We start from the raw sequence: 25,920 nt of genomic DNA on the forward strand, positions 1-25,920 counted from the left end.
CTTAATTGTTTGCTTTATTTAGTTGTCAGAATTGTTCGGAATCGTTTCAAAAGTTACGCCACGGTACACGCGTTTACTTCTTCTTCAGGAATGGGCTGACGATGGCTGGAGCGGCGGCGGCATACGTGGTGTACGCAGGAGCAGCTGCAGCATAGGATGTGTAGGCTGGAGCAGCGGCGGCATACGTGGTGTAGGCTGGCGCGGCAGCAGCATAGGTCGAGTAGGCCGGAGCAGCAGCAGCGTAGGAGGTGTAAGCTGGAGCGGCAGCAGCATAGGTGGAGTAAGCTGGAGCAGCAGCAGCATAGGTGGAGTAAGCTGGAGCAGCAGCAGCATAGGTGGTCACGGGTGCCGAGTAGGCCACAGGTCCAGCGGCATAGGTGGCAGCATACGAGGGAGCAGCAGCATAGGTAACCGGCGAGGCCAGGAAGCCAGCCTGAGTGACGGCGAAGCAGAGAGCAAAGCAGATGAGGAACTGCAGGGATAAATGGTGAGGGAAACGTTAGCCAAAATGGAACCACATCCCGGACAGCAGGCTGCGGCTTACCTTCATGTTGAACTGTTTGTGTTGGGTTGGTTTGTCAGCGACTGATGCTGTTTGCCAATTAGCTCGATCGTTTTATAGGCCAATCTCTGCGTGGGGTGAGGACGGACCTCATTGCCCAAACGGGTTTACGGCTTAGGCACTGCCAATAACAACCGAAATCTAAATTAGAACACAATTGCGTCCGCATTGAGTTTTCTGCATGGTAACGTTCAATGAACGCGGCCGCCGCCGCCGCCGCACCTTTGTGGCCAGAATCCGCAGCGCTCGATGTTTGCCGGGTATTAGCAATCGATGTCCGCTGGCTGTCCATGTCAAATGGATTACTCTTTCCCTGCTCTTTCGCTTGACAACTGAAATGAAATGAATTCTGATTACTGATTGTTTGGTGGATTGTTGATTGCTGTGTGGGCAGAGAACTCACCTGGCGTCTGGTATGCCACCTCCCCGCTGATTATTGTCATGAAACGATTGACCATCGTCTCCGCATCATTCTTATCATTTAGTTTTAGATTAATTCTTTGGTATTTGTGCTTAAAGTCATAATATTAACAGGGATTATTATGCATTAATGGACTAGAATGGAACTCTCTTCACTTCTCTCTCTCTCTCTCTCGGTTCACTCTTTTGAACCCACTGCGAAACGCTTTTTTGTACATTTTGAATAATGGAATGTCTCTCTCCCGATCTTAATTATTAATTAATGAATTAAAGTGTTTCCAAGCCAACAACAACTCTCGATCCTTAAGGCACTTCTTGGACTCCGCAAGCGAGCTGCAAATCTACGCACCAGCTTCTGGCAGCGGTCGAGGTGGAGCTGTCGTTAGCACAACCTCCCTTGGCCGCTTGCGTCGCACTTCAATCTCGTAGAGCGCCAGTCCAAACTGATGCACAAAGGAGCTAAACTGGCGCGTCAGGTAGAAGTAGCTGAGTGCTGGCGGCTGCTCCACGGCACAGGTGCCGCGCAGATCGTCGTGCGACCAGTGCGGGGCATCCACATCGCAGGGATGGCGGCCTTGAATGCGGGGAAATGCCTCCGTGGAGAGATGTGGATAGAAGACGTGCAGCAGCTCAAAGTTCAGATAGCTGCTGGCATTGCTGCGCACCAAGGCCTCGTGGAGATCGTTGCTTAAGCTGGCAGGAATGGACAGATAGAGCTTGTAGCGCAGGCGACTCGGTCCCGATAGCTTCACCTCGCAATTGCCGCTGATCAGCTTGACCTTGTGCAAGAGATTGTCCAAGGGCTGGCTGCCGTACTCGTACAGGAAGAAGTCCCGCTGGCGTCGATAGCGGCTGTGGGTGCGCGGATTGAACTGGAGTACGCGGGAGCTGGGAATGTTCACCAGATGCAGGGGCAGACTGTACACGTGCGAGGTCATCAGGTGAACGTGTGTGGCCGCTGGCTTGGTGGCCATCACATGGGCCATGTTCTCAGCCAGCGGATAAATGCCCGCTTGGTGAATGAAGCCAAAGAAGAGCGTCAGCACAACGTTGCTCACATACCAGATCCTCAGCAGATGTGGGGCCGAGGCTTTGCTGCAGAGCAGCCGATCGTAGAACGCTCGCAGCAGATGGTGCTCCTTCTGGAAGGGATACTTGGCACTGAAGCCAGTGACCAGCTTGGGCGCATGCAGCAGCAGCAAGGGGAAGGTTATGGGTATGAGAAATCGCGGCTCCTGATGATTGATGAGCGACAGGAAGAAGAGCGGCACAAATATGGCACCCGACATGAGCGACACAATGCTCTGGAAGCGCGGCAGCACTTGGTACTCAGCACGAAAGAAGCGCAGCAGGATCTGTGCGAATGCCCCCAAGCCCGCGAGGGCGAGCACATTGAAGAGCAGCGGCATGTTGACCATCAGATGGACATAGCAGGGATGCACGCCATGGCTGGCTGTCTGCGCGGAGTTCAGGTTGTACTTGACAAAGTTCCAGGGCGTAAAGACAAAGTTATCAATGCCCAGCTGCATCATGTGCAGCTCTCCCACGGTGAGATGTTGATAGTAGAGCGAGTCGCAGAAGATGAACACGAACAGCGCTGGCAGGGCGCACAGGCAGAACAGTCCGATGCGTAGGTTAAAATCCCGAAAGGTGACGCTGCGTGTGCCCATTCCGCGCAGCAGCCAGTAGAAGACCATCGGGGCGCCGAAGAGCAGGAATGTGGGCCGATTGAACACGCCAGCCACACAGATGCTGGCCACGGCGAACATGTACTGGAAGTTGTGCGGCGGCAGGGCGTTCTTCAGCTTCCAGATCTTCACGCGCTCGCTGATGGACTCCGCCTTGTCGTACTTCTCCTCGAGGAACTCCTTTTTGTACACGACCGTGTTGGTCCGCAGCATGCACTCGGCCACCAGGCAGAGCAGCCACGAGCACATGGCCATCTCGAGGCTGTTGGAGAAGGTGCGTGTGCCAAAGACCAGCAGCACCCAGGAGCTGCCCAGCGCCAGCAGGCGTATCTCAAAGCGCAGTCCATACAGCCGGCAAACGCGGTACAGACACCAATCGTTGCTGTACGAGATCAGGGTGTAGATTAGCCGCGGAAAGACCACATAGGCGTAGGTGGTGATTATCTCGACGTTCCACAGTTCCTGCACGTACATGGCAAAGAACTCGTAGAAGCTCCAGGGGACGCGCAGCAGCGCAAACGGAAGGGTGATGCTCCGCAGCGGCATCGAATTGTTGAACTCCCAGGTGCGTGTGTGCTCCAGCCGAAAGTGATCGCCTGTCAAAGGGAATTGTATAAATCTATAGCAAGCAGCACGCTGTTCCCCCGCTCACCCGTAATGACTTCCACGCTCTGGAAAAACTCATCGGGATGCACATATCCAGGCTGCGGCACGAAAACCAGAGCCAGACGCGCCACCGCAAAGAAGAAATATGTGTTGAGGTGTCTGTCGGCGGGCACACGGTTCTGCCAAAGCTGCGAAATATGTCTGGACAGGCGCATATCTCTGCCGTCACGCTTATTTGCTTATTTTTTCTACAACAAATCCTTTTTTTTTGTTTTTTTTTGTTTTGGTATGGTCGTACGGATGAATCCAGTGTGACCGCGGATTTATCGAAAAAATATACCGAAATATACCCTTGCATTTTCAAAATATACTGTAAATATACCGTAGTCTTAAATTATATTCCTCGATTTTGATGTTCTATTTAATATTACCAGCTAGTTAGGAGTCTCAGCGCTAAAACTATAATTTTATTCGATTCAACAAACAATTCTCCACACGATTGGTTGACTTATAGTAAACAATTAAACAAGGCTTGTTGATAAAATAGGGTTGAAGAGTCTTGTCTCATGGTAAAATAATGTCAGTGTTAGACAGGAACCAGTTCCACTGGAGCTGTTGGCGGCATACAGTTTTGTAAGAATTGTAAATTTAAATGTAAATTTTGTGATTGATTTACGAAGCTGCTAAGTAAATACACGAAAAACACACACTCGCGTAATCAAATGCACTTGGGTGCGCACTCAACCAATTATGCATTCAGCTGCAGCCTCCATCGCCATCTGTCTCTTCTCTCTCTGATGACGTAGTTTGCGGCTTTGCGGGCGCTAGGAAGTGCGATATCGGCTTACAGTTATACAAGCCTGAATTTGCGGCTAAATAGTTCAAAAACGCACCCAGCAGGCAGGCAGTCAGCGGCAGAGGTGACGATCGATCACTAATCACACGATTGGGCAGAGGAGCCCCTGCTGGGGCTGGGGCTGAGGCTGTGCTGAGGGTTGTCTCAATGGTTTGGGTTTGCCCATTGACAGACAGAGCGTCTGAGTGGCACACGGCCCAGAGATCAGAGCTCACAACAGATCAAAGTCAGTATCGAGTGGGGCTCGTGGGTGATCATCTCTCGATCTCTCTATCTTTCGCCTACCCCAACCACATAAAACGTGTGCACGCTCAGCCAGCGGCAATCAGTTCACTGTGGAGTCTACCCCCCACTCCATGTCGCGCTTTTGCAATTAAATTGAATTTACCTACTTGAGAGCAGTCGATGGGCAGTCGGCAGTCTCCAGTCTTCGCTCCGCGCTCTCCAGTTCGCGTTCCAAAGTCTCCAAGTGCAGCGCCAGTCTCCGGGCAGCTCCGAGTTCCATCTACGCGCGGGATTAATTAGCAAATTTTTAATTCACGTTTATTTTACTTCAGTGGAAGTGAACTTCACTCTTTATCGATCGACAGCAGGTCTTCAAATGGTAAACAACTTGAAAGCTGCACGAATTTCCAATGAAATTTAAGACCAAATGAAACCAAATATAACCGAAGCAACTAAGCGTAATTATAGCTAAAGAAAAGTGCAAAAAGATAAACCCAAATAAGTCCTAACAGTGACATTCAAATTTATTTTGAATAATCCATAAATCCAACCACTTAAAATTTAAATATAAAAACACTTTTTAAACGCCATTTCCGTGTTAAATTGCTAAAGACACAAAACTTTGACTCGACGCTTAGTCGTGTAAACTAAATTAGTGAAAATAAAAGTTTTTTGCAGCATTTGGCTTGGGTGGCTCGGGTGGTGCCTTGGTGGCTTTCAGTCAACTTCGATGAGCAACAGTTTGTTGCAATTTAAGTTACGCTTTTGCCACCTGTCCGGCTCCACGCAGCCACGCCCCAAGTGCGACAGACACGAAGCGGCACTCGGGCTGCTCCTGCTGCCGAGGACTTCGTGGCGCCCGCCTGCGCATCGCGCGTATAAAAGGAGCCTTCCGGCGGCAGGATTCATCAGTTGGCCCAGCGAAGCGGCGCGCGTTTCTCAATTCGAGGACCCAAGAAACCTCCAAGAGTTTTTTTCAACTAATTTACAGTGATTTTTATATTAAAAGTGATTAAGAAAGAGGAATAAAAGAGAAAAGAATTTCCAAAAAAAGTTTATAGAAAAGAGTAAGTGAGATTTGAAGATTTTTGAATCGAAACCAGAAACTAATTATTAAAATTTCTATTAAAATTCCATAAAAAGAGCAAGTAAATTTGCAGATAATTTGCAAACAGAAGAACTACAAATTTATTCAGTTACCAAAAGCATTTAATTGTGTGAGATTTAGGCACGGGTTTTTCCTTTTTTATTAATATTTTCCCAGGCGCTTTGAACTTATTTTAATTTAATTTAAATTTGAAAGCCAACCCTCCACTTTTTTACATATTTGTTGTATTTAAATTCTTTTCATTTAAATGTAATTTTTATTTAAAAGCGAAACCCCTTCCCTGCCTGCCTCTAAGTTTCTTTTAATGGTTTTTCCATGCTCTCGTGGGGTGTGCTATTTTTAGCCATTGTCTTATCAGAATTTCGCATTTTAACACCTCCCCTCTACGCACATCTGCTGCCACACGCGTTCGCTGTCTTTATCGCAATTAAATTGTAATTAAAAAGAGTCTCCCATGAGTGCCACACATGTCATTCGTGCTGTGTTCCTGGCAGCTACATTTGTTTACCCATTTGACCAAGTGGCAAAAGTAATAGCTAAAACATTAATCAGGTGACGATAAGCCGTCGGCAGACCAGAGATAAAACAAAGGCTAAACCCTTACGGGTTACAATTGCAAATTCCAAACAAAGTTTAAGCCAATTAAAGGTTCGAATTTCAAAGCGATTAAAACAATAGTTCGGAGGTCATTTGGCGCTTTAAAACGTTGACATTGAATGGCGCTTTTTGGGCTGTGCATTGATTGTGCAGCAAAAGGACACCGCAGGGAATCGGCAGCCGAAACTGTTGCAGGGTCGAATGGGTTGGGGCAGGGCTACCCTTGAGCGCCACAATAAATATTTAAGCCCATGCCAGTCGTGTTTTGCAGCTCCATTTAATCTGAATGCATTAAACGCTTTGCAGTTAATGGCCAGCAGGGGCATCGAAGCCGCCGCCGCCGCATCCTCCAGTCCGACGGCGCCGTGCAGAGGCTGACGGGGGAAAAATGCGATTGTCGCGACCACAGGACGACAGGCGCTAATCGAGAGAGAGAGAGAGAGAGAGAGAGAGAGAGAGAGAGAGAGAGGAAGGAAACTGCAGCAGCAAGGACCAAGGACGAGACCTTGTACACACCCCTTTCGCCCCTGGCCCCTCCCTCAGCTGTTTGTGTAGCGTTTCCGGCTGGCTACGCTAGTGCCGCGATCGGCGTACACGGCCACGCCCCCCGCTAAGGCCCAGGCAGAGGCACAAGCAGCCGATCCTCCGATGGAGCACAGCGGCAGTGTGAACAACAGCTCGGAGTTCGGCGCCTCGACAGCGGGCAGATCCACGGCCATGCCCTGGACGAACAACAAGGAGTCGCCGAACAATGAGGATGACTCGAACGAGGACGATGGCGACACACTGGCCACACCCGCCAAGGTCACCGATCCGCTGGCACCGCGCCTGGCCAACAATGAGGTGAGCTTTGAGTCCCTTGCTGCCTAGCCTTATGGTTTGCAATTCTTTCTCCTCTCTGGCAGCGCGTGCTGGTCGTTTCCGTGACGGAGCGCACCCGCGAGACTTGGGGCCAAAAGGCCGAGTTCCTGCTGGCCGTCATTGGTTTTGCCGTCGATCTGGGCAACGTCTGGCGCTTCCCGTACATTTGCTATCAGAATGGCGGCGGTGCCTTCCTCGTGCCCTACTGCCTGTTCCTCATCTTTGGCGGCCTGCCGCTGTTCTACATGGAGTTGGCTTTGGGACAATTTCATCGCTGCGGCTGTTTGAGCATTTGGAAGCGCATCTGTCCGGCATTGAAAGGTGAGTGAAGGCAGCTCAATTAATATTCTTTGGGCTGTAAGGACAGGTACTAAAAGTGGGTTTAGTATTTGGTTTATATTTATGAGGAATACGCTATGAAAGTGGGTCTCGGAGTCTCCAAAACTCATTGAAATTAATTGTTGTTTTAGCTTCAAACGAAATTGTAAAACAAAACTTGATTGAGTGCGATATAACAGAGGTCTGAATGCAAAATGTAGTTGCTGTAGCACTTATAGTCTCTGAGAACTAGGCATCCAACAAGACGAACGGACAGACAGGCGGACAGATAGTCATAGACTTGGCTATTGATGCAGATAAAAGTACTTTATGGGGTCGGAAACGTTTCTGTTCGAGCACAAACCTAATACACCCCTTAACTCTTCGAGCACCTGGTATAAAAAGCAAACCCAAAAAAAAATACTCCCAGCCTCGAGGCCATACCCCGCTTTAAGTGCGCTTTAAAATGGCAAATTTAAATGAATTGTAAATATGAAAAACGAAATTGCATATTGAAATCTATTAAAGCGTTCAATATTTGCACAAGATGTAACCCCCAGGGGGGGTCCGCGTGTGTGTGTTTTGTAATGAAAAATTAAGTATACGCCAGCATGGACATGTGGGGCAGGAGGAACGAACAGTCTGTGAAGTCTGCCTGGACATGTGGCAGGCAGGAGAGACTGGTCTGGTCTGTGTTGTTGATGTCTGATATTTCACGCTCTGTTTGGCAATATTATCTGAGGGCTAAGCTACCAGAGCTACCCGCACAAAAAAGCCAAAGCCAAGGAGCAACATTTATTCTGCATTGTTTTTTGGCTGGGGCAGGGGCAGTGGCAGTCGGCAGGCTCATTGTGTGCCTGTGACATTATCAAACAGGACGTTGGATAAGAGAGTCGTTGGGGCTGAATGCGAAAGATTTGTTGCAACAATTAATTGGCCATTCAAGCGAATACAAAAGCCCAAATCAAGCCTCGACACAGTCCCTGCCAGTCCCCTGCTCTAATTAAATTACACTCAAAATTGATTTACGAACGAGAGTAGAGGGAAGTTCTAGTTCCATTCATAGAGAGAGTTTTTTGCATATCAAGTTGTTAATTTCGTTTAGGAGACACTCCGCAGGCTCCAATGGATTTGCCAGCTCCCTTTTGCTCCCTTTCAGAACTCGCTCGAAACTTGTCTAGGCCAAGTCCTTTTGGCTGTGTGCCTCTCAGCGGAACAGCAAACATCACTTTGTGGCAAGTCATCATTTGCTCAACAAGTGTTTGCTTTGGGGCCAACCTTTTGCCAGAGCACAAAAACGATTCCAAAATGAGTAGGAAAATGTCAGGCAGCAAAGGAGAGCTCAAAAGGGGAGGCGCCGCTCTGGGGCATTAAATCCTGTTGAAGCATCCTGAATCACGTGACGTGTCTTATTGGCCTCATAAGTAAAATGGAGTGGAAAGCTGAAGAGCATAGAGAGTGCTCCCTCGGAGAGACTGGCAGTTAGACACAAACCTGCAAAATGTCACGTGGGAATCGTGTCCAATTTCGCATCGCTCTTGCAATCAGGAATATTGCCATTCCCAGGACAGTTTAAGGAGCAAGAGTGAGGCATTAAGCCATTACCTGTTGAATCGTTTGACTGGCAAAATCTTAGACAATTTTTAAAGCAACTTTTGTCTGCTTCCTCCACAGGTGTTGGCTATGCCATTTGCTTGATTGACATCTATATGGGAATGTACTACAACACAATTATTGGCTGGGCGGTGTACTATCTGTTTGCCTCATTCACCTCCAAGTTGCCCTGGACATCGTGCGATAATCCCTGGAACACGGACAACTGCATGCCCGTGACCAGCGAGAACTTCACGGAGTTGGCCACATCGCCAGCCAAGGAGTTCTTTGAGTAAGTTTTTCTTCAGTGCTCCTCCCAGATGTTGCTTCTATTTGTTGCTTTTCCTTAGGCGCAATGTGCTGGAGAGCTACAAGGGCAATGGGCTGGACTACATGGGTCCCGTGAAGCCCACACTGGCGCTCTGCGTCTTCGGTGTCTTCGTTCTGGTCTACTTCTCGCTGTGGAAGGGCGTGAGGAGTGCCGGCAAGGTTGTGTGGGTCACAGCCCTGGCTCCCTATGTCGTGCTGATCATTCTACTCGTGCGTGGCGTCTCGCTGCCCGGAGCCGATGAGGGCATCAAGTATTACCTGACGCCCGAGTGGCACAAGCTGAAGAACTCCAAGGTGTGGATAGATGCTGCCTCGCAGATCTTCTTCTCGCTGGGTCCCGGCTTTGGCACGCTGCTAGCCCTCTCCAGTTACAATAAATTTAATAACAATTGCTACCGGGATGCGCTCATCACGAGCACAATCAATTGTTTGACCAGCTTCCTCGCTGGATTTGTCATCTTTTCGGTTTTGGGGTGAGTTTTAAGGGTTCATCTGAGCTCGGGGGAGTGTTCATTGGTTTGGTTTTCCTCTTGCCTTTCCAGCTACATGGCCTATGTGCAAAAGACTTCCATCGATAAGGTTGGCCTGGAGGGTCCCGGCCTCGTGTTCATTGTCTATCCCGAGGCCATTGCCACGATGAGCGGCTCTGTGTTTTGGAGCATTATCTTCTTTCTGATGCTCATCACGCTGGGATTGGACAGCACTTTTGGCGGCCTGGAGGCCATGATAACGGCGCTATGCGATGAGTATCCTCGCGCGATTGGACGACGTCGTGAGCTGTTCGTGCTGCTGCTGCTCGTGTTTATATTTTTGTGTGCGCTGCCCACAATGACTTACGTGAGTAACTGTAACTTGTAGCTTTAGCTTGGGGGAGTGACTGTACCTGTAGCTGTGGGGGCAGTGACTGTACCTGTAGCTGCAGCTCTGTGGCTTAGCTTTGGCCTGTAACCTGTCTAGTGATTCGTTTAATTAACGCTTAAGTGAGTTTGTGTGGCTTATACATATGCGGCTCATTAGGCATCCCCAGTCAACCCTCGCAGCTCGCAGCTCGCAGCTCCTTGGACTTGCAGGAGGATGAATGCCCGAGTTAAGTGCTTTTTATCGTTGCCTTCAGTTAATCTTCACACACTCGACGCACACACTTGAGTCGCTGTTGCTTTTCTGCATTTTTATCACCTGTCAAGTTGGATGGAGCAAACAGCAACCACCTTGGAGTCCTTGCCATGTGTGTCCGCCTGTCCTTCCTGCTGCTGCTGCTGCTCTGCAAACACTTTAGCTGTTGCGTTCCTTCTCCTGCCACTTTATCTGATTAAATTTGAAATTGTAATTTGCTACTCCAACTCCTCCTGCTTCGGACACTTCTATGGGTCAATGGATCAAGTTATTCAATAAGCCAGGCCCCCAACCCAGCCATTAATCAGTGCCACGAGTGCCAACAGGGGTAGCAGCTATTTTCTAGCTTTCAATTGTGTTTTGTGTTTGCGCTTTCCAGGGTGGCGTTGTGCTGGTCAACTTCCTGAATGTTTACGGGCCCGGACTGGCCATACTCTTTGTGGTCTTCGTGGAGGCTGCGGGCGTGTTCTGGTTCTACGGCGTGGATCGCTTTAGCTCCGATGTGGAACAGATGCTGGGCTCCAAGCCGGGACTCTTCTGGCGCATCTGCTGGACGTACATTAGCCCGGTGTTTCTGCTGGTAAGCAATAGCTAGAGCAAGAGGGAAGGAACTCTGAACTTGACTCTTACCTTTCCTCCACAGACAATCTTTATATTCTCGATTCTCGGCTACAAGGAGATGCTCGGGGAGGAGTACTACTACCCAGATTGGAGCTACAAAGTTGGTTGGGCCGTGACCTGCTCCTCTGTGCTGTGCATACCCATGTACATCATCTACAAGTTTTGCTTTGCTTCGAAGGGCGACTGCCGGCAGCGGCTGCAGGAGTCCTTCAAGCCGGACGACAGCTGTGGCTCGGTGGTGCCCGGGCAGCAGGGCACCTCGGTGTGACATGACAACATCGTGCACCTAAACATACACACAAATCGCACCAAGATCAAGATTTATAATTTAAACTGTAAAAGCTTCTCACCAACAACGACAGTGCCAACGACGACCCCACACGAAGAGGGCAGCAATAGGCTGCTGAACAGCTACCATTCCTACCACACAAATAATCTTAGCTACCACAACCCCGAAGAGGATGCGGCGGAGACCAGCCACACACCAAATGGCAGAGATATTATTACGTATGGAGCCTCGCATTTGCATAGCCAAAATGGTTTAGGTCTCGGCCCGATGCCCTTTGCTGGCCAGGACAATAACTACGGCCTGAGGCGGCTCAGCAGCAGCTGCAAGCCGCTCAAGTTCCCGCTGGCCAGCGAGTGGTTGGTCTAAAAAGGAAAGGGACAGCGTGAAAGCTCCGCAAAGCAGCCATTTGGCGGGGTTTTCATGTGCTCCCACTCCATTTAGTTTGTAAGCTCAGTTTGTAAGTGACAAGAACAACATTTAAGTTGGTAAAATGCTTTCATAGAAATCGTAGTTAAAATACAATTACATGAAGCACCCTGTTACCCACGCGCCCACCCTGTTTCTAGGTTAGAGAAACAATCGTAAGACAGCCATTTACATTGTTTCCCTAGCGCTCGTTCTCCTCGTTGTTATAATTAAATTGAAATTGTTTCCAACTATTATTTCGGTTATACGAAATAAGAAAAAGCCAAAGACCACAAGCCGCAAGTGTTTCATTTGGGAAAACGGAACGTTAAAGCCTCGCTCTCTGACGACATTTTATTTTTAAATTATTTAATTTGTAATTACATAGACTTGCCGTTCGGTGTAGCAGCGGGGAGGGGGAATAAACGCTGGATGAGCTTTACTTCTTCCTTGCTTCATGGATGCTGATGATGACGACGATGCCTGCAGCCCTTCTTGCGCTTTCGCTTTTTCTTTCGTTCCTATTTTTTGGAACTTTTGCCGCCCTCGTCCTTGCTCTTGTCGGACTTCTCTTCCGTCTTCTTGCCATCCTTGTCTTTCGTATCCTTGTTGTCCTTGTCCTTGCTGTCCTTATCCTTCTTGTCCTTGGCCTCCTTGCTGTCCGCAGACTCAATCGCCTTCTTGCCCTCCTCAGCATCGCGATTCGCCAGCTTATTGTTGATCAAATTGTGCAGCGCAATAATCGAGCGCACCATGGAGGCCAGATAGACGACGAGCATCTGGTCGTTGGTCTTCACGTACATGGTGCCCGTGAACTGATCGTTGGTGATGTCCGGCAGCAGGTTGAAGATGTCCTGCAGCTGGTACACAATCTGATGGTTGATCGGCATCTTGCCATCGCCCACACGCTGCAGATATTGCTTGATGTCGCGCAGCTGCGCGTTGAGGCCTTTGAGGCCCATCAGCTGGTTGGTGATCTTCTGGGAGAGGCTTCCCACGGTGGTGTCCTTGATGTCGCGCAGCAAATGCTCCACGCCCACCTCCTCCGCCTCCTCGGCACCGATTTCGCTGGGCACATGCTCGAAGGTCTTGCTGGTGGGCGAGCCATCGTCGTGCACCTCCTCCACGGAGATGTACGCCTCGGTGGGCAGACCCAAATCCTTGGGCTTGGCATCGATGATGACCAGCACCGAGTTGGGGCAGTAGCGACGAATCAGCTCATTGATGGCAATGTCGTTCTGATGCAGTTTCGGGCCCGTGTGATACCAACCCACCACGCGCTCCCTGGCATTCACCTTCTTGAACATGCCGTACATGTTCTCGAGGTAATCGTGGTCCAAGAACCACACCGATTTGTCCTTATCATCCTCATCAAAGGGCACTGCAATGGGGAGAACAGAATGGAAAAAGTTTCACGATTTTTCCCGACTCACTTCCGCTCACCTGCAAAGCTGTTGGACACATCGAGCACACCCTTGGAGCGCCAGCAGCCGAGCAGGACACCAACGACGCGCTTCTGGTTGCCAATCTTGCCCATGCGATTGAAATGATCGACGACGGACAGGAGCACCAGCGGATGCACAATCACTTTGTTTACGCTAACCTCCAGCGACGGCATTTCTGTTTCTTTTGTAGTTTACGGTGTATTATAGGTTGATTTACGCACAGCGTGCTTGGCTCTTAGCTGAGCTTTGAAGTTTCCGCAGAATTGGGAACTCTGAACAGAGATTTGGCCAACAAAAATGGATTTGTTGCGTTTGCGGCAAAAATTGTGAGGCTAAAATGACAAGCAGAATCCATTCGAGTGTGACCGAGGATTTATCAAAAAAGTATACCGCCAGGCTCAAAAGAAATACCATAAATATACCGATTGGTAGAAAATACAACTTAGTAGGCATGCTTTGACCGATGCTTACTTTTAAGCCACAGATTAGTTAGGAAAGCTTACTTGTATTAAGTATTTAACATGATCTATCTTAAGATCACTTCGTCGAAGCTTACTATAGATGGTTTTGCAGCCCTATTTTACATTCCCAATTATACGCACGTAAATTTCAGTATATTCCCGGCTGTCAAATAAGTATATTTAATTAATAAATCCGCGGTCACTCTAGCTGGCAGAGCCACTTCGCTGCCGACGGAAAAAAATCATGAAAAAAAAATTGCACAGCAAACAGAAAGAAAGCGGAAAATTAGCAAGAAGTGGTGCAAAAAGAAATGTGCAAAGCCATCAGTGAGACTGCAACTGCAGCTGTGCGTCAAAAGTGAATGTAGTACGTAGTTATTGGGCATTATTTATTTTCTGTGCGCTGTGCGTGTGTGTGGTAGTGTTGTTTCTGTTGTGCCCTTGGCGAAAGCAAATATAGTGCTGCTCTGCTCTAGCACAGATGACCTAAACGCCATTTTTGGCGCACGTTGCCAGACCGCGCATCCAAGTGAAACGATTCGGTCACACTGCCGTTGCGCGAGAGAAATTACAATACAAATAAAACGCAACGCACCGCAGCGCAGTCAAATTATGTGCAGTTAAACACGCTTTTATCTAAGCCAAAGAGTTCATTCCGGCCATAAAATATCAACTGTGTACGGTTCTGTGTCATACTGATATCAATGAATGACTGTGCGGCCGCTCTCTGGTGTGCGGATGAGGTAATTGGTGGCTGCCTTCGTCTACAGTTTCACGCCCATCCAACGCAGTGTCAGGCGGCGGCTTCGTCGTAATCATCAATGAGCTGTCGCTGACTCCGTTAGCTCTAACTGTTAATCGTGGCTCGGGGTGCGCGTGTTGTGTGCACAGATTTCGCACTGCATTTTAGTGCTAATTGCGGTGTTATCATAGTGTTTTTGGGCATGGCATTAAAATTTCAATGAGATTTTGCCAAATTGAGAAAGAGAAGAAAACCACCGAAAGCCCAGAGACCAGCTCACAAACACTTGGAAACCGAAAGAGAGACACACACACACAAACACTTGAGTCTGCACAGACACACACACACACGCGTGCACGCTGTACGCTCTTTTGTCTACGTCTTTGACTTTTTCTCGTTTGTAATCATTTTCCTTCCATTCGTACGTGTTTTTTCTACAAATATTAGAGCTCGCGAGCTGCTAATTAAATTATAAAACATACAGAAGCGTTAAAAGAAGACGACGGACCGTCCAACCAAGCCCACAATCCCCACTATTTGGCCTATTTCGCTGAGGCAGCAGCGCAAAGAAGATACGACAATAGGCAGAAAAGCAGAAACGGACAGCAGCAAAAACGACTAATAGAAGGTGAGCTACAGTTTAAACTAGGCGCTTAAGCGGTCACTCGGGGATGGGATCCGTAGTGTGTTTGGCCTAATTTAAAGCCCAACTCCGTTACGGCGGATCTGCAGCACCAGCTGCTGCTGTTGCTGCCGCTGCCACTTGGCACTGGTCTGGTGTCTGGCTCTGGCTCTGGCTGTGATGTCTGGTCTGTGCGCCAAGTGCAAAAATCAATCAATGAACGTCGCGCACTGCACAGCGCATACAAATATACAAACCATCCATGTACACTCGTATGTCTCTTCAGCTTTCTCCAAATCTAGTTTTCCTTGTTGGACTCTCGCCCAGAGCCGTCGCGAGTCGAGCTCCTGCACTATGTAGAGGCCAAAATAAAATCATCATCCAACTGAGAAAGACCAACTAAAGTAGCAACTAATTGCCTGGCCGCCTGGCTGGCGGAGAACGGGGAAGAACGAATCAGAATCGAAAGCGGAGAAGCAGAAGCGCAAACATGTCGTTCATAACTAACCTTAAGAAGGTCTTTCACCTCGGCGGGGGTGAGGCCAAGAAGAAGCGCCTCTACAACAACATCAAAATGGATTCGGATCCTGCGGAATTCTGGGAAATGGTCGGCGAACTGGGCGACGGTGCCTTTGGCAAGGTCTACAAGGCCCAGCACAAGGAGCAGAAGCGCTTTGCCGCAGCCAAAATGTGCACGCTCGAGGATGAGGAGAACCTGAGCGATCACATGGTCGAGATAGATATTCTGTCCGAGATCAAGCATCCCAACATAGTCGAGCTCTACGAGGCCTTCTCCCTAGAGGACAAGTTGTGGGTAAGTGTTCGTAAGTCATCCCATAAAGGACATATTAACCCAGTTGAAACCCTCTTTAGATGCTCATTGAGTACTGCGACGGTGGGGCCTTGGACAGCATTATGGTGGAGCTGGAGAAGCCATTGACTGAGCCACAAATCGCCTACGTTTGCAAGCACATGACGGAGGGTTTGACGTTTCTCCACAAGAACAAGGTCATTCACCGTGACTTGAAGGCCGGCAATGTTCTACTCACCATGGAGGGTGGCGTCAAATTGGGTAGGTCCATAGAATTCTCGCTTAAAACAGCTAGCAATGTGCCTAACACTCACGTATCCTTCTCAGCGGACTTTGGTGTTTCGGCCAAGAATAAACACACAATGCAGAAGCATGACACATTCATTGGCACACCCTATTGGATGGCACCCGAACTGGTGTTGTGCGAAACGTTTCGTGACAATCCGTACGATCACAAGGTGGACATTTGGTCGCTGGGCATAACACTCATCGAGCTGGCACAAATGGAGCCGCCCAATAGTGAAATGTCACCGATGCGTGTGCTGCTCAAAATCCAAAAGAGTGAGCCACCCAAGCTGGAGCAGCCCAGCAGATGGAGCAAGGAATTCAATGACTTCCTCAAGAAGTCTTTAGTCAAGGTAAATCAGCTCTGTTCTCCTCCCTCAATGATTGCTGATTGTTCTTTTGTTCCACAGGATCCCCAACTGCGACCCACATCGGATGTGCTGGTGCAGCACAGCTTCATCAACAGAGATCTGGACTGCAAGCCCATTAAGGATCTGCTGCTCGAGTACAAGGCCGAGGTCGTGGAGGAGGTGGTCGACGATGAGACCGAGGTGAGTGCATTTTTAGGGCTCTCAAGACTGCCCACTGGCACTGCACTGCGCTGCACCCACGTAGTTCAATGCTAGCTCAATGGAAACACAATATAATCTACTATATAATCTCACCTCTCCAACCGCTCTCTCTCTTCTCTTTCGGTTCTCTCTGACACGCTGCTGCCTCAAACCAAAAACCAAAAACCAAATCTTAAAATTAAAAACCAAAACATTCTCGCACCGTGCGATAAATTCTTTTTATATACATTTTCGTTTCGTTTATCTCTCGTTCTCTCTCTGTTGTTGTTTTGTATTCTTGGCGTTACCCTTTCCGTTCTGTGCTCTGCCAAAAATGTCGCAATATTTTTTGTTCTTATCATTTCTCATGATTACTACACAAAAAAACGATTAATATAGAAGCTTAAACGCCAAGTGAAGCGGCGCTCGCTCTATCAGAGGGTTGGTAAGTCGTTCTACAGCAAAAAAAAAACCCGTACCATGCCCCACCCATCCGGCTGTGCATCCCCCGCAACCTTTTCCTCCTCCGATAACGGGCCTATAATTAGTTTAGTTATTTTATCAGTAACTGCCGCCCTTGCCCTGTCCCTGCCCAGCCATGTTTTAGTCTGGATAGTTCTATCTTGCCCGCTCTTGTTATCATTCCATAACAGTTATCAGCTATCAGTTTCTTGCAGCAATGATAGCAGTTGATAACAGGTGTACAATGTCTTAGCCTTAGCTTTAATGCTATCTTGTCTATTGTTGTTATACCCCAAAGATACCCCCCAGCAGGGTATAGAAGCTTCGGCATGCCGAAATCCGCTTTGTAGTTAGTTGCTGGCCTAGTAGGACACTCTATCCACCCAATTATTGAATGCTAATGAGAATTTCTCTTTGATTTTACCCAACAGGAACCCCGCAACTCGGCGCTCCAGCTCGACCTGGACGATGACTCTGCCTCGCTGCGGAGCCAAGACATTGACAAACGTAAGTGGAATGTGGCATTCCTGTGGCACATATTGGTTTATAATTCTGATTGGGTACAGTTCCAGGTACACCTACATCCATATTGCGGGATTCCAAAGAGCAATCCCAACCAGCAGCAGCAGCAGCAGCGGCAGCAACTAAAGCCACAATACCAGACAAACAAACAAACCACAAGGAGGACAATGCGCTGGCTGTGCTGGCTGAGCCGGCAGCTCTACCGCCGCAGCATACCAAAGTGCCTGCCCCAGCGCCACCCCAAAGCTCTGCCCAACAAAACCAGCAACAACAACAACCGCCAGCTGCTGCTGCAGCTGCAGCTACCCCTGCTGCAGTGTTGCAAAAGATATCCGAAGATGTTGCTGCTGCCGAAGCTGACAAAAAGGTAGGCACCCACGGCTCCCCCACTGAACTTTACTCACTGAAGAATCTTTGTCTTTCGCAGCACTTTATCAAAAAGGAAAAAGGCAAAGCGCCGCCACCACCATCGACAACATCATCGCCATCGGGTGCCACCGCAGCCAATGCAAAGCCTTCCCAGAAGCAGGCAAGCACGCCCGAACCGCCCTCCCACTCACCCACATCAGCCATTGAGGTGGCCATTGGCGGTGCAGAGGCAATGGAGCAACAGAAGCCGCAGCCACCCTCGCCCACAGCCTCATCCATCATATCCGTGCAGTCGGTGGCCTCCTCCAGCTCATCGTCTGGCGGCAGTGTATCAAATGCTGTCCTCAGCTCCAGCACCTCCCTGATCACCATCAACAGCGATGCCCCGCCACAGCAGCAGCAGTTGCAGCCACAACCACAGCATTTGGTGCTGCCAAACAGCTTGGAGTCCGTTAGTCAGATCACAGTGGTGACCAGCACCCATCCGCCGGTCATCATTGACAACTCTTTGCCGCCCCAGAACGAGGTGGTAATTGTGTCCAATGACTTGAACAAGAGCACGCATCTGAATGAATCGTCAACGGACGATGATTTCCCCTCACTGGATGACAGTTTGGGCGATGCCACGACACCGCCACACAAGCAATCCTCCATGATATTGTCCGTCAATGAGCCATCGGGAGTCCCTGCTGCACCACCGTTGCCGGGCGCCGTGCACGCCCGCAAGCTGGACGAGAGCGAGGTGCTGATTGTGAGCCCCTCGTTTGCGGACGATGATTCCGCGTACAACACGGCCTCGGGCAGTCACAGTCACGATCACAGCGACCAGCTAATGGACACCAGCCATGTGTCTGTTGTCACTGTGGGCGATGAGGTCATCAAGGTGAAGGACAGCAGCAACGAGGTGCTCAAGCGCCCGCAGCCCAACGGTCTTGTGCCCGAAGATGTGAACATAATCGTGAATCGGTTCAAGCCCGCCGATCAGGAGAAGCGCACCTCGCCGGACAGCTCGTTGAGCGAGAACGGTTCGGTGCGGGGACGTCGCGGCATAGAGGTACAGATCAGCGGCTCCGATGTGGACAGCATCGGCACCAACACTAGTCAGGACAGCCGACACGAGACGGACCACAAGTCGCCGTCGCAGTCGCAGCAGCCGCAGCTGCAGCCAGCAGCGAGCGTGCTAATGCCGCCACCTCCACCATCGGCCACGATGAATAACTACAACAACCACACCACGCAGACCATTGACGAGGAGGAGGAGGCCGTCGTGATACGGCCCAAGACGCGCGCACCGCCGGTGGCCAAGTCCGGTGGCTCCAGTGGTCTCACCAAAGAGGAAATCGAGCTGCGAAATCTGCGCAAGAAGACGCGCAAGCGGACGCGTAAGTTCGAGATCGATGGCGTCCAGATGACCACCACAACGAGTCGAGTGATCTATGGGGATGAGGAGAATGGGCGCATCTACGACGATCACGATTTCCGGAAGCAGGAGCTGCGCGAGCTGAAGATGCTGCAGAAGCAGGAGAAGAAGCAGCAGACGGAGCTGTACATGAAGGAGCAGATGGCCAAGGAGCAGCAGGATCGACGGTTTGAGCAGGAGCGCAGCTCGCTGGAGAAGACATACGAGGCGGACATGGATATGCTGGCGCGCCAGCACAAGCAGCTCGTGGAGAAGACCGAACAGACGCAGGAGAACGAGCTGAGATCGACCTCGAAGCGCATTCGTTCCGACCAGGAGCAGGAACTGAAGATATTCCGCGAGAACCTCAAGCAGGAGATTCGCCTGCTCAAGCAGGAGGTCGATCTGTTTCCCAAAGACAAGCGCAAGGATGAGTTCAAGCAGCGACGCTCGGCCATGGAGCTGGACCATGAGGAGAAGGAGCGCTCCTTCCTCGACTCGCTGAAGGAGCGTCACGAGCTGCTGCTGCGGCGGCTGAGCGAGAAGCATCGCGACCATCTGGCCACCATCAATCGCAACTTCCTGCAGCAGAAACAGAATGCGATGCGCACGCGAGAGGCCCTGCTGTGGGAGCTGGAGGAGAAGCAGCTCCACGAACGCCATCAGCTGTCGAAGCGGCACGTCAAGGAGCTCTGCTTCATGCAGCGCCATCAGATGATTGTGCGCCACGAGAAGGAGCTCGATCAGGTGAAGCGCATGCTGCAGCGCAAGGAGGAGGACATGGTCAAGAAGCAAACGCTCGAGAAGCGCGCGCTGCCCAAGCGCATACGCGCCGAGCGCAAGGCACGCGACCTCATGTTCCGCGAATCGTTGCGCATTTCAACGAACCTGGATCCAGAGATCGAACGCGATCGCGTGAAGAAGGTAGGCCAGCGGCAGGAGCCACCCAAAACATAAACTAAAATTCTCTACTTGCAGTTCCAAGAGCAGGAGAAGAAGCGCTACATGCAGGAGGAGCGTCGCTTTGACATTAAACATCAAAAGCAACTGGAAGAACTGCGCGCTACCCGCGAAAGCGCCATAAGGTGAGTCTCTTGAGAAGTTTCCTGAACGACAACTAATTTCTTATACAATTTCTTTGCCCACAGGGAGCTGGAGCAGCTGCAGAATGAGAAGCGCAAGGCCCTGGTGGAGCACGAGCATGCCAAGCTGCTGGAGATTGATGAGCGCCTCAAGGCAGAGATACGCGAGTGGCGCGAGCAGTTGGTGCCACGCAAACAGGTGTGTATGCCTTCCATCCTGCCATTCCTCCCATCCCCTGAACCCATTCCAACATTCCCATTGAAGAGTCGCCACAAGAGCCAAACGCTGGCTCCTCTCTGTCTCTCTGCCAATGCCGTTCGCCTTACTTCTGTTGGTGTTTTGTGTTTATATTTATTTATTTATTTATTGCTGTAAAAAGTAGATCAATTCGAATCTAAGTTGGGTAACTGATTATTTATTTGTACATTGATTGGTTTACGGTGAAATTTTGGTGTCTTGTGTATTGATCCCGCCCCTTACCCAACCCTTCAAAAAATTCCCTGCAAAAATGTATCCCAATCCGACGCATTCCGCCAATTGTCTGCGGTTTAGAGTTGAGCAAATGATTAAACTTCGAAGAGCATTAAGAAGCATTTTGTGGCAGCTTTATCATCGAAAATCGATTAGATTCGTGACTCATTCATTGCCATTTTTGTGACTAAGTTCGAGAACTGAATCATCAGTTGCTTAATGAACCAATTTGTGGGACTGTTAACTGCTATTGGGGGTATTGCTCATCTCTAAGCCATGGCCAGTTGGCGGGGAAAACCCAATGGCTGACAAAACAAATTCCAATTATTTTTTCAACTTTTTCTCTCTCTCTCTTTACACCCCACGCAAATGCATACTCTTTGGTGGCCTACTGTACCTACTACTACCTAAAAAAAAACAAAAATATGATAACTGATATATAAAAAACAAAACAAAAATGCTTACCGCTGTGCTTCCCAACTACTAACCAAAAAACAAAAACAAAAACCAACCAAAATCGACATTGGGATTGGTCTTGCATGTGTTTTTAACAATCGACTGTGCAGCGTGTGAATGCGCTGATCAAGACGGCCATCGATGAGCACGAGAAGCGCTATGGTCTGGTGTCCAATCGCTCGGAGTTCGAGGATCAGGAGGTGGAGCTGCCTGTGCGGCTGCGGGGCATATTCAACGAACGCTCCTCCAGGCTGGTGCCGCGCAACACCTTCATCGATACGCAGCAGATGCCGCGTTCACGCTCCTCGCTGCTGATGATGGGCGGCAGTGCCGGGCGTTTGTACAACTTCCGCGGCTCGGCGCCAGATCTGAGCCGCAGCGTGCCCAGCACCCCGATCATGCACAAGCAGCAGCGCGCCCAAATGATGGGAGATCTGGTGCTGGAGGAGGATGAGGATATGCTCGTTGAGCAAATGAAGCGGGCCAGCGTCACCACACTGCCCGCTCAGAGCCAGCTGCGGCTCATCACCAGCCAGATGCCGACCAACGAGCTGGTCAAGGTGGTGACCAGCACACCGCCGCTGAACAGTGCCGAGGAGCCCAATGGCAAGCCCGCGATGAGCACCTTCAGGCAGAGCACGCCCACACCGCCGCCAATGCCGAAGACGCCAGACGATCTGGGGGTGGTGAGCAATCGATTCAGCCGCATCGATGCCAAGGCCGCCGAGGAGGCCAGCGTCGAGCTGCGCATTCTGGAGGGGCCTGTGCTGACGGCCCACACCAAGCGACTGCTGCACTCCACCTCGTTTGCCATCAAGCGGCCCTCCCTGGCGAGCCGCAGCAGCGGCAGATCCTCCCTGAGCAGCGCCCAGTCCATGTACAACATGAACGAGCTGACCAGCAAATACACCAGCGATGCGGAGCTAATATTCTCCGACTCGGGCCGCAAGGCAGCCGCTCTCCTGGATGAAGTGCAGCCGGATCTGCGTTCGTCCGTCAAGCCGGGACACAGCCGGCAGAATGGCAGCGCCGTTTCGGCAGACTCGGCGGCCTCCTCCGACGACTTCTACTGTGAATTGTATGCACAGAAGTACAAGCTGCCGCGGATCACTCAGCGTCAGCTCAGCCTCGATGAGGATGCGTCGGCCATCTAGAGATGAAGGATCAGAGCCACACGCCAGTTCCTTGCATGCATGCACTCCAGCGACTAACCGAACCAATCCAATCCAATACAACTCCTAACACTAACACTTACACTTACAATCAAGAAGATGGCTTACCATTCCCCTACCCCCTCGCTTGGTGCTGGTTCTAACACTACACACACAACACTCCCCACCACTGCATATCTTTGAAAGCTTTTCCCCTAACCAACATCCTAAGCATCGTCTGCATCCATTCGGATTTGCCATAATACTTGTGTCTTGCCAAAGTTGATTAGTTTTTTGTTTGTCAGTTAAGCGAAAAGTGAACACTTTTATCCCCCCCGCATAATATCGCGCTATTATTATTATTATCACCATCATCGCTTTTACTAGAATCCAAATCAATTGGACCGGGCGAAGCACTTTCGATATCCCTCAAAGCCCGGGCATAGGACACGCGGCGTAGATTCTTTTCTGTGGCAAATTTTTCCTTGTCCTGGAAATATGAAAATATATTTTTTGAGCCCTTATTGTTCCCTTGTCATGAGTACCATAAAAGTTGACTAAATATTCATCTTTTCGATTCACACAGTTAACAATTATTTGGTAACAATAGGTTAACAATTAATTGTTAACTGTGTGATTGGAAAAGATCAATATTTAGTCAGCTTTTATGGGACTCATGACAAGGGAACCATAAAGGGCGCAAAAAATCTATTTCCATATTTCCAGGACAAGGAAAAATTTGCCACAGAAAATAATCTACGCCGCGTGTCCTATGCCCGGGCTATAAAGCTGGCCAAGGGGTGTAGCCACGAATCTTGCCAAACACCAAGTCATTTTTCTTGTTGGCAACTTTCTTTTGTTGTCTCGGCATTTTTAATCTTTTGTTCACTGCTACGAAAGTTACTGTCGGCGTTTTTGATAAAAGTGAAGCATGAAGCAACTATATGCAGTTTCTTCATGAAAGTGAAGTTTCGTACAGATGTGCGCGCACTCCATTCTAGCAGTATTATCCGAGTACTTAGTAAAAGAAACCAAAAAAAAAAAAACATAAACAAATGAGAATAAAGATGAATCGAAAGGAAGAGAGAATAACAATCCGCATTCCATGCATAGCAAACATGCCAAGCATTTACATTAGCAACTACAACTACATAAATGTATCTTACTCTAGCGACTAGACATAATCATACACAAAAATATAAACATATATATTACCATATCGCAATTTTCATGATGCTTCACTGTACACACACACAACCCATTACACACCCAACAACAATGCGCTGCTATCAAAAAAACAAAAACACACACACACACACACAAAAAACAAATATCAAAAAACAAAACAAAAATCTGTATCCAAAAAAACTTTTCTTGCCGGCTCCTCCTACTCCTCTTCTCGTTAATGCGTAAATCAACTACAGCAGCGGCTGCAACAAGAGGTTAGTTCTTTGATCTATCCCGCAGTGTGGCTAAGAGCTATGGATCACATAACTCTCATCCGCACTGCGTATTCTATGTATTGTATATTCTCCTTTATTTTCACTCTAAATGTCCTACTAATGCATGCGCTGTATAGCCTAAACTTTTCCTTCTAACTCCTCCTGTATTATTATTTGAGAATTAGCCTAGTGAATGTCGTTGCTTAGAAACCAATACTTGGCACAGATTTCGATGTGTTACTCATACCTTTTGATTTCTTCGCATGGTTAGCGCCTGGAGGAGACGTTCGCCCAGCAGCTGGATGAGATGGAGACCCTGTATGGGGGCGCATTGATTGTCTCCATGCCGTCGGACACACTGCAGCGTGATCATTTCACTGGGTCCACCCGCAGCAGTCTCAGCTCCTACTCGGAGGGATGAGAGCTGCTTAGATTGTAGATGCTGGATGCCTGCCATGTCGGGCAAACAAAGGAAATGGCTGCAACACGGACAGAAGGAGCAGCAGTGGTAGCAGCAGCAGCATCTATGCAAAGTAAAACAAAACAATTGTCAGCCATCCATTAAGGCTTCCGCCAGGGTAAAGAGCGCTTCTTTCCATGCGTAAGCTTACATATCATGTGGCTATGTATACATAAAGTATGTATACATCATAGATGGACATGCATGTGTTTGTGTGTGTCCTGGCAAAGAAGCGCTTGGGGTCATGCTTAAGTTTTTGTGTCGTAAAATGTAATGCATAAGCTTAATTTTATTATTTTTGCATTGTATGTTAGCCTATTATTACACTACTTATTATTATTATTATTATTATTATTACCGCACTATCCACGCGTTCATTAGCGTTATAACTGTACATGCAACACATGTATGAGCGAGCCCAGACCTAGGCCAATCCAATATGTTAAATGTACGTAAACGTCGAGAGCAGAATTAAATTTACTTAATATTTATACAGAAAGATGTGTTACACACACACACACACACACACAAGCCAAGACCCAACCACTGGACAAACGAAACATATGTACACCCAGAAAATGTTCTTTTTTGTTGACCTTATCGCTATTGTAAATATATCTATAAATATATATACATATATCCCATAACTATGCAACAGACATGTAAACAGATGTATGAGAAAGTTTTTGCAAAACTTAATGTGGCAAAGAGGAGAAATCTACGAGAATATGTGAGACGTTGGGATTCCAGAACACAAATTGTGTGGAAATTGAAGATGGGCGCTGAGGCGTGGCTTGGCGTGGCCGTTGGGTAAAGATAAAAAGATATTTATATTTGTAAACGTTTATGCTTATATATTTTATATAAATATATACATATTTAAATTTAAACAAATCAACAACAAAAAAAAGAAAAAACAATAGCCACAAACAAAAAATAAACAAAAAAAAAGGATAGAAAAATTGAAACCATGGAAGCATCTTTTGTTCTCGTTTTCCGACTCTGAACTACGCTTGGTTAATGGAATACCAAGAAGTGTCTCTTCTGCGAATGTTTCACCCTGGAACTTTTCTCTGCTGTGAATGTTTTACTTTTCCCAGAAGCCGAGAAAGTCTCTGTTCTGTCAGGGTTTTGGGGAAACACTTTCCTGCTACAATTTATGCGATGCTAAACTGCAACAGTGACATTTTAATCAAATGCCAACACAAATACTTACTTCACTTCGCCAGGAATTCGGAGAATATGTGTCCGCTTGGCACACAAAGTCAAGTGTTGTGTATGGGGTGGTGGTGGCATAACGAAGAATAATGAAGAAGAATTTCAGGCCTTTGCCTCCTCATTGAGCTGGCCCGCGCGCGTGCCGATTACAAAATTCCAGCATATGGCTGCAGTGGCTATGCTACTACGGGTATGCTTTTATTCCATTGCAGCAGGTTTAGTCCATCGAAATAATCCTCAAATCAGCGCCCACTCCCGAACACTCTCCACTCCCGCCCACATAGTCCACCAACCCAGGGAGCATCCAGCGGGCCAAAGCTCTTGCTCGGCTCGCTCTGCTTCCTTTTTGCATTGTCCATTTATGTATTTTTATATCAT

At 48.8% G+C, this 25,920-nt stretch overlaps 5 protein-coding genes across 13 annotated transcripts; 2 read left to right on the plus strand and 3 right to left on the minus strand.

Annotated features, from left to right (window-relative positions):
- Positions 1-73: 73 nt before the first annotated feature.
- Positions 74-550, minus strand: LOC117889762 (cuticle protein LPCP-23). Its single transcript, XM_034794209.1, has 2 exons — positions 545-550; positions 74-472 (listed from the first exon to the last, which is right to left on the minus strand). The coding sequence occupies exons 1-2, from the start codon at positions 548-550 to the stop codon at positions 74-76; spliced, it is 405 nt and encodes a 134-aa protein (XP_034650100.1).
- LOC117891745 (GPI mannosyltransferase 4) lies at positions 551-3,562 on the minus strand. 2 transcript variants are annotated; one of them, XM_034797350.1, is made up of 3 exons: positions 3,323-3,562; positions 966-3,266; positions 551-894 (listed from the first exon to the last, which is right to left on the minus strand). In XM_034797350.1, the coding sequence occupies exons 1-2, from the start codon at positions 3,489-3,491 to the stop codon at positions 1,324-1,326; spliced, it is 2,112 nt and encodes a 703-aa protein (XP_034653241.1). In that variant the 5' UTR covers positions 3,492-3,562; the 3' UTR covers positions 551-894; positions 966-1,323. The 2 variants fall into 2 exon arrangements, with proteins under 2 accessions (XP_034653241.1, XP_034653242.1); XM_034797351.1 differs by having other exon boundaries at positions 551-911.
- A 3,148-nt stretch (positions 3,563-6,710) lies between these two features.
- On the plus strand, positions 6,711-11,652 carry LOC117891746 (sodium-dependent serotonin transporter). Its single transcript, XM_034797352.1, has 7 exons — positions 6,711-6,905; positions 6,968-7,244; positions 8,916-9,126; positions 9,185-9,637; positions 9,707-10,001; positions 10,657-10,857; positions 10,921-11,652. The coding sequence occupies exons 1-7, from the start codon at positions 6,711-6,713 to the stop codon at positions 11,164-11,166; spliced, it is 1,878 nt and encodes a 625-aa protein (XP_034653243.1). The 3' UTR covers positions 11,167-11,652.
- A 246-nt stretch (positions 11,653-11,898) lies between these two features.
- LOC117891749 (26S proteasome non-ATPase regulatory subunit 7) lies at positions 11,899-13,399 on the minus strand. Its single transcript, XM_034797354.1, has 2 exons — positions 13,036-13,399; positions 11,899-12,973 (listed from the first exon to the last, which is right to left on the minus strand). Exons 1-2 carry the CDS (start codon positions 13,208-13,210, stop codon positions 12,114-12,116), a joined length of 1,035 nt encoding a protein of 344 aa, XP_034653245.1. The 5' UTR covers positions 13,211-13,399; the 3' UTR covers positions 11,899-12,113.
- A 283-nt stretch (positions 13,400-13,682) lies between these two features.
- Positions 13,683-25,103, plus strand: LOC117891743 (serine/threonine-protein kinase 10). Of its 8 annotated transcripts, XM_034797343.1 has the most exons (14): positions 13,685-13,865; positions 14,688-14,868; positions 15,149-15,676; positions 15,736-15,934; positions 16,001-16,311; positions 16,369-16,509; positions 16,909-16,950; positions 17,403-17,478; positions 17,538-17,860; positions 17,921-20,185; positions 20,240-20,346; positions 20,410-20,542; positions 23,838-23,864; positions 24,136-25,103. In XM_034797343.1, the coding sequence occupies exons 3-14, from the start codon at positions 15,353-15,355 to the stop codon at positions 24,283-24,285; spliced, it is 4,098 nt and encodes a 1,365-aa protein (XP_034653234.1). In that variant the 5' UTR covers positions 13,685-13,865; positions 14,688-14,868; positions 15,149-15,352; the 3' UTR covers positions 24,286-25,103. The 8 variants fall into 8 exon arrangements, with proteins under 8 accessions (XP_034653231.1, XP_034653229.1, XP_034653233.1 ...); XM_034797340.1 differs by lacking the exons at positions 23,838-23,864; positions 24,136-25,103 and adding an exon at positions 21,382-22,840 and having other exon boundaries at positions 13,683-13,865; positions 17,544-17,860; XM_034797338.1 differs by lacking the exons at positions 23,838-23,864; positions 24,136-25,103 and adding an exon at positions 21,382-22,840 and having other exon boundaries at positions 13,684-13,865.
- The last annotated feature ends 817 nt before the right edge of the window (positions 25,104-25,920 follow it).

The sequence above is a fragment of the Drosophila subobscura genome, chromosome E (genome assembly GCF_008121235.1).
Source record: "Drosophila subobscura isolate 14011-0131.10 chromosome E, UCBerk_Dsub_1.0, whole genome shotgun sequence".
In the NCBI taxonomy this organism is placed as follows: domain Eukaryota; kingdom Metazoa; phylum Arthropoda; class Insecta; order Diptera; family Drosophilidae; genus Drosophila; species Drosophila subobscura.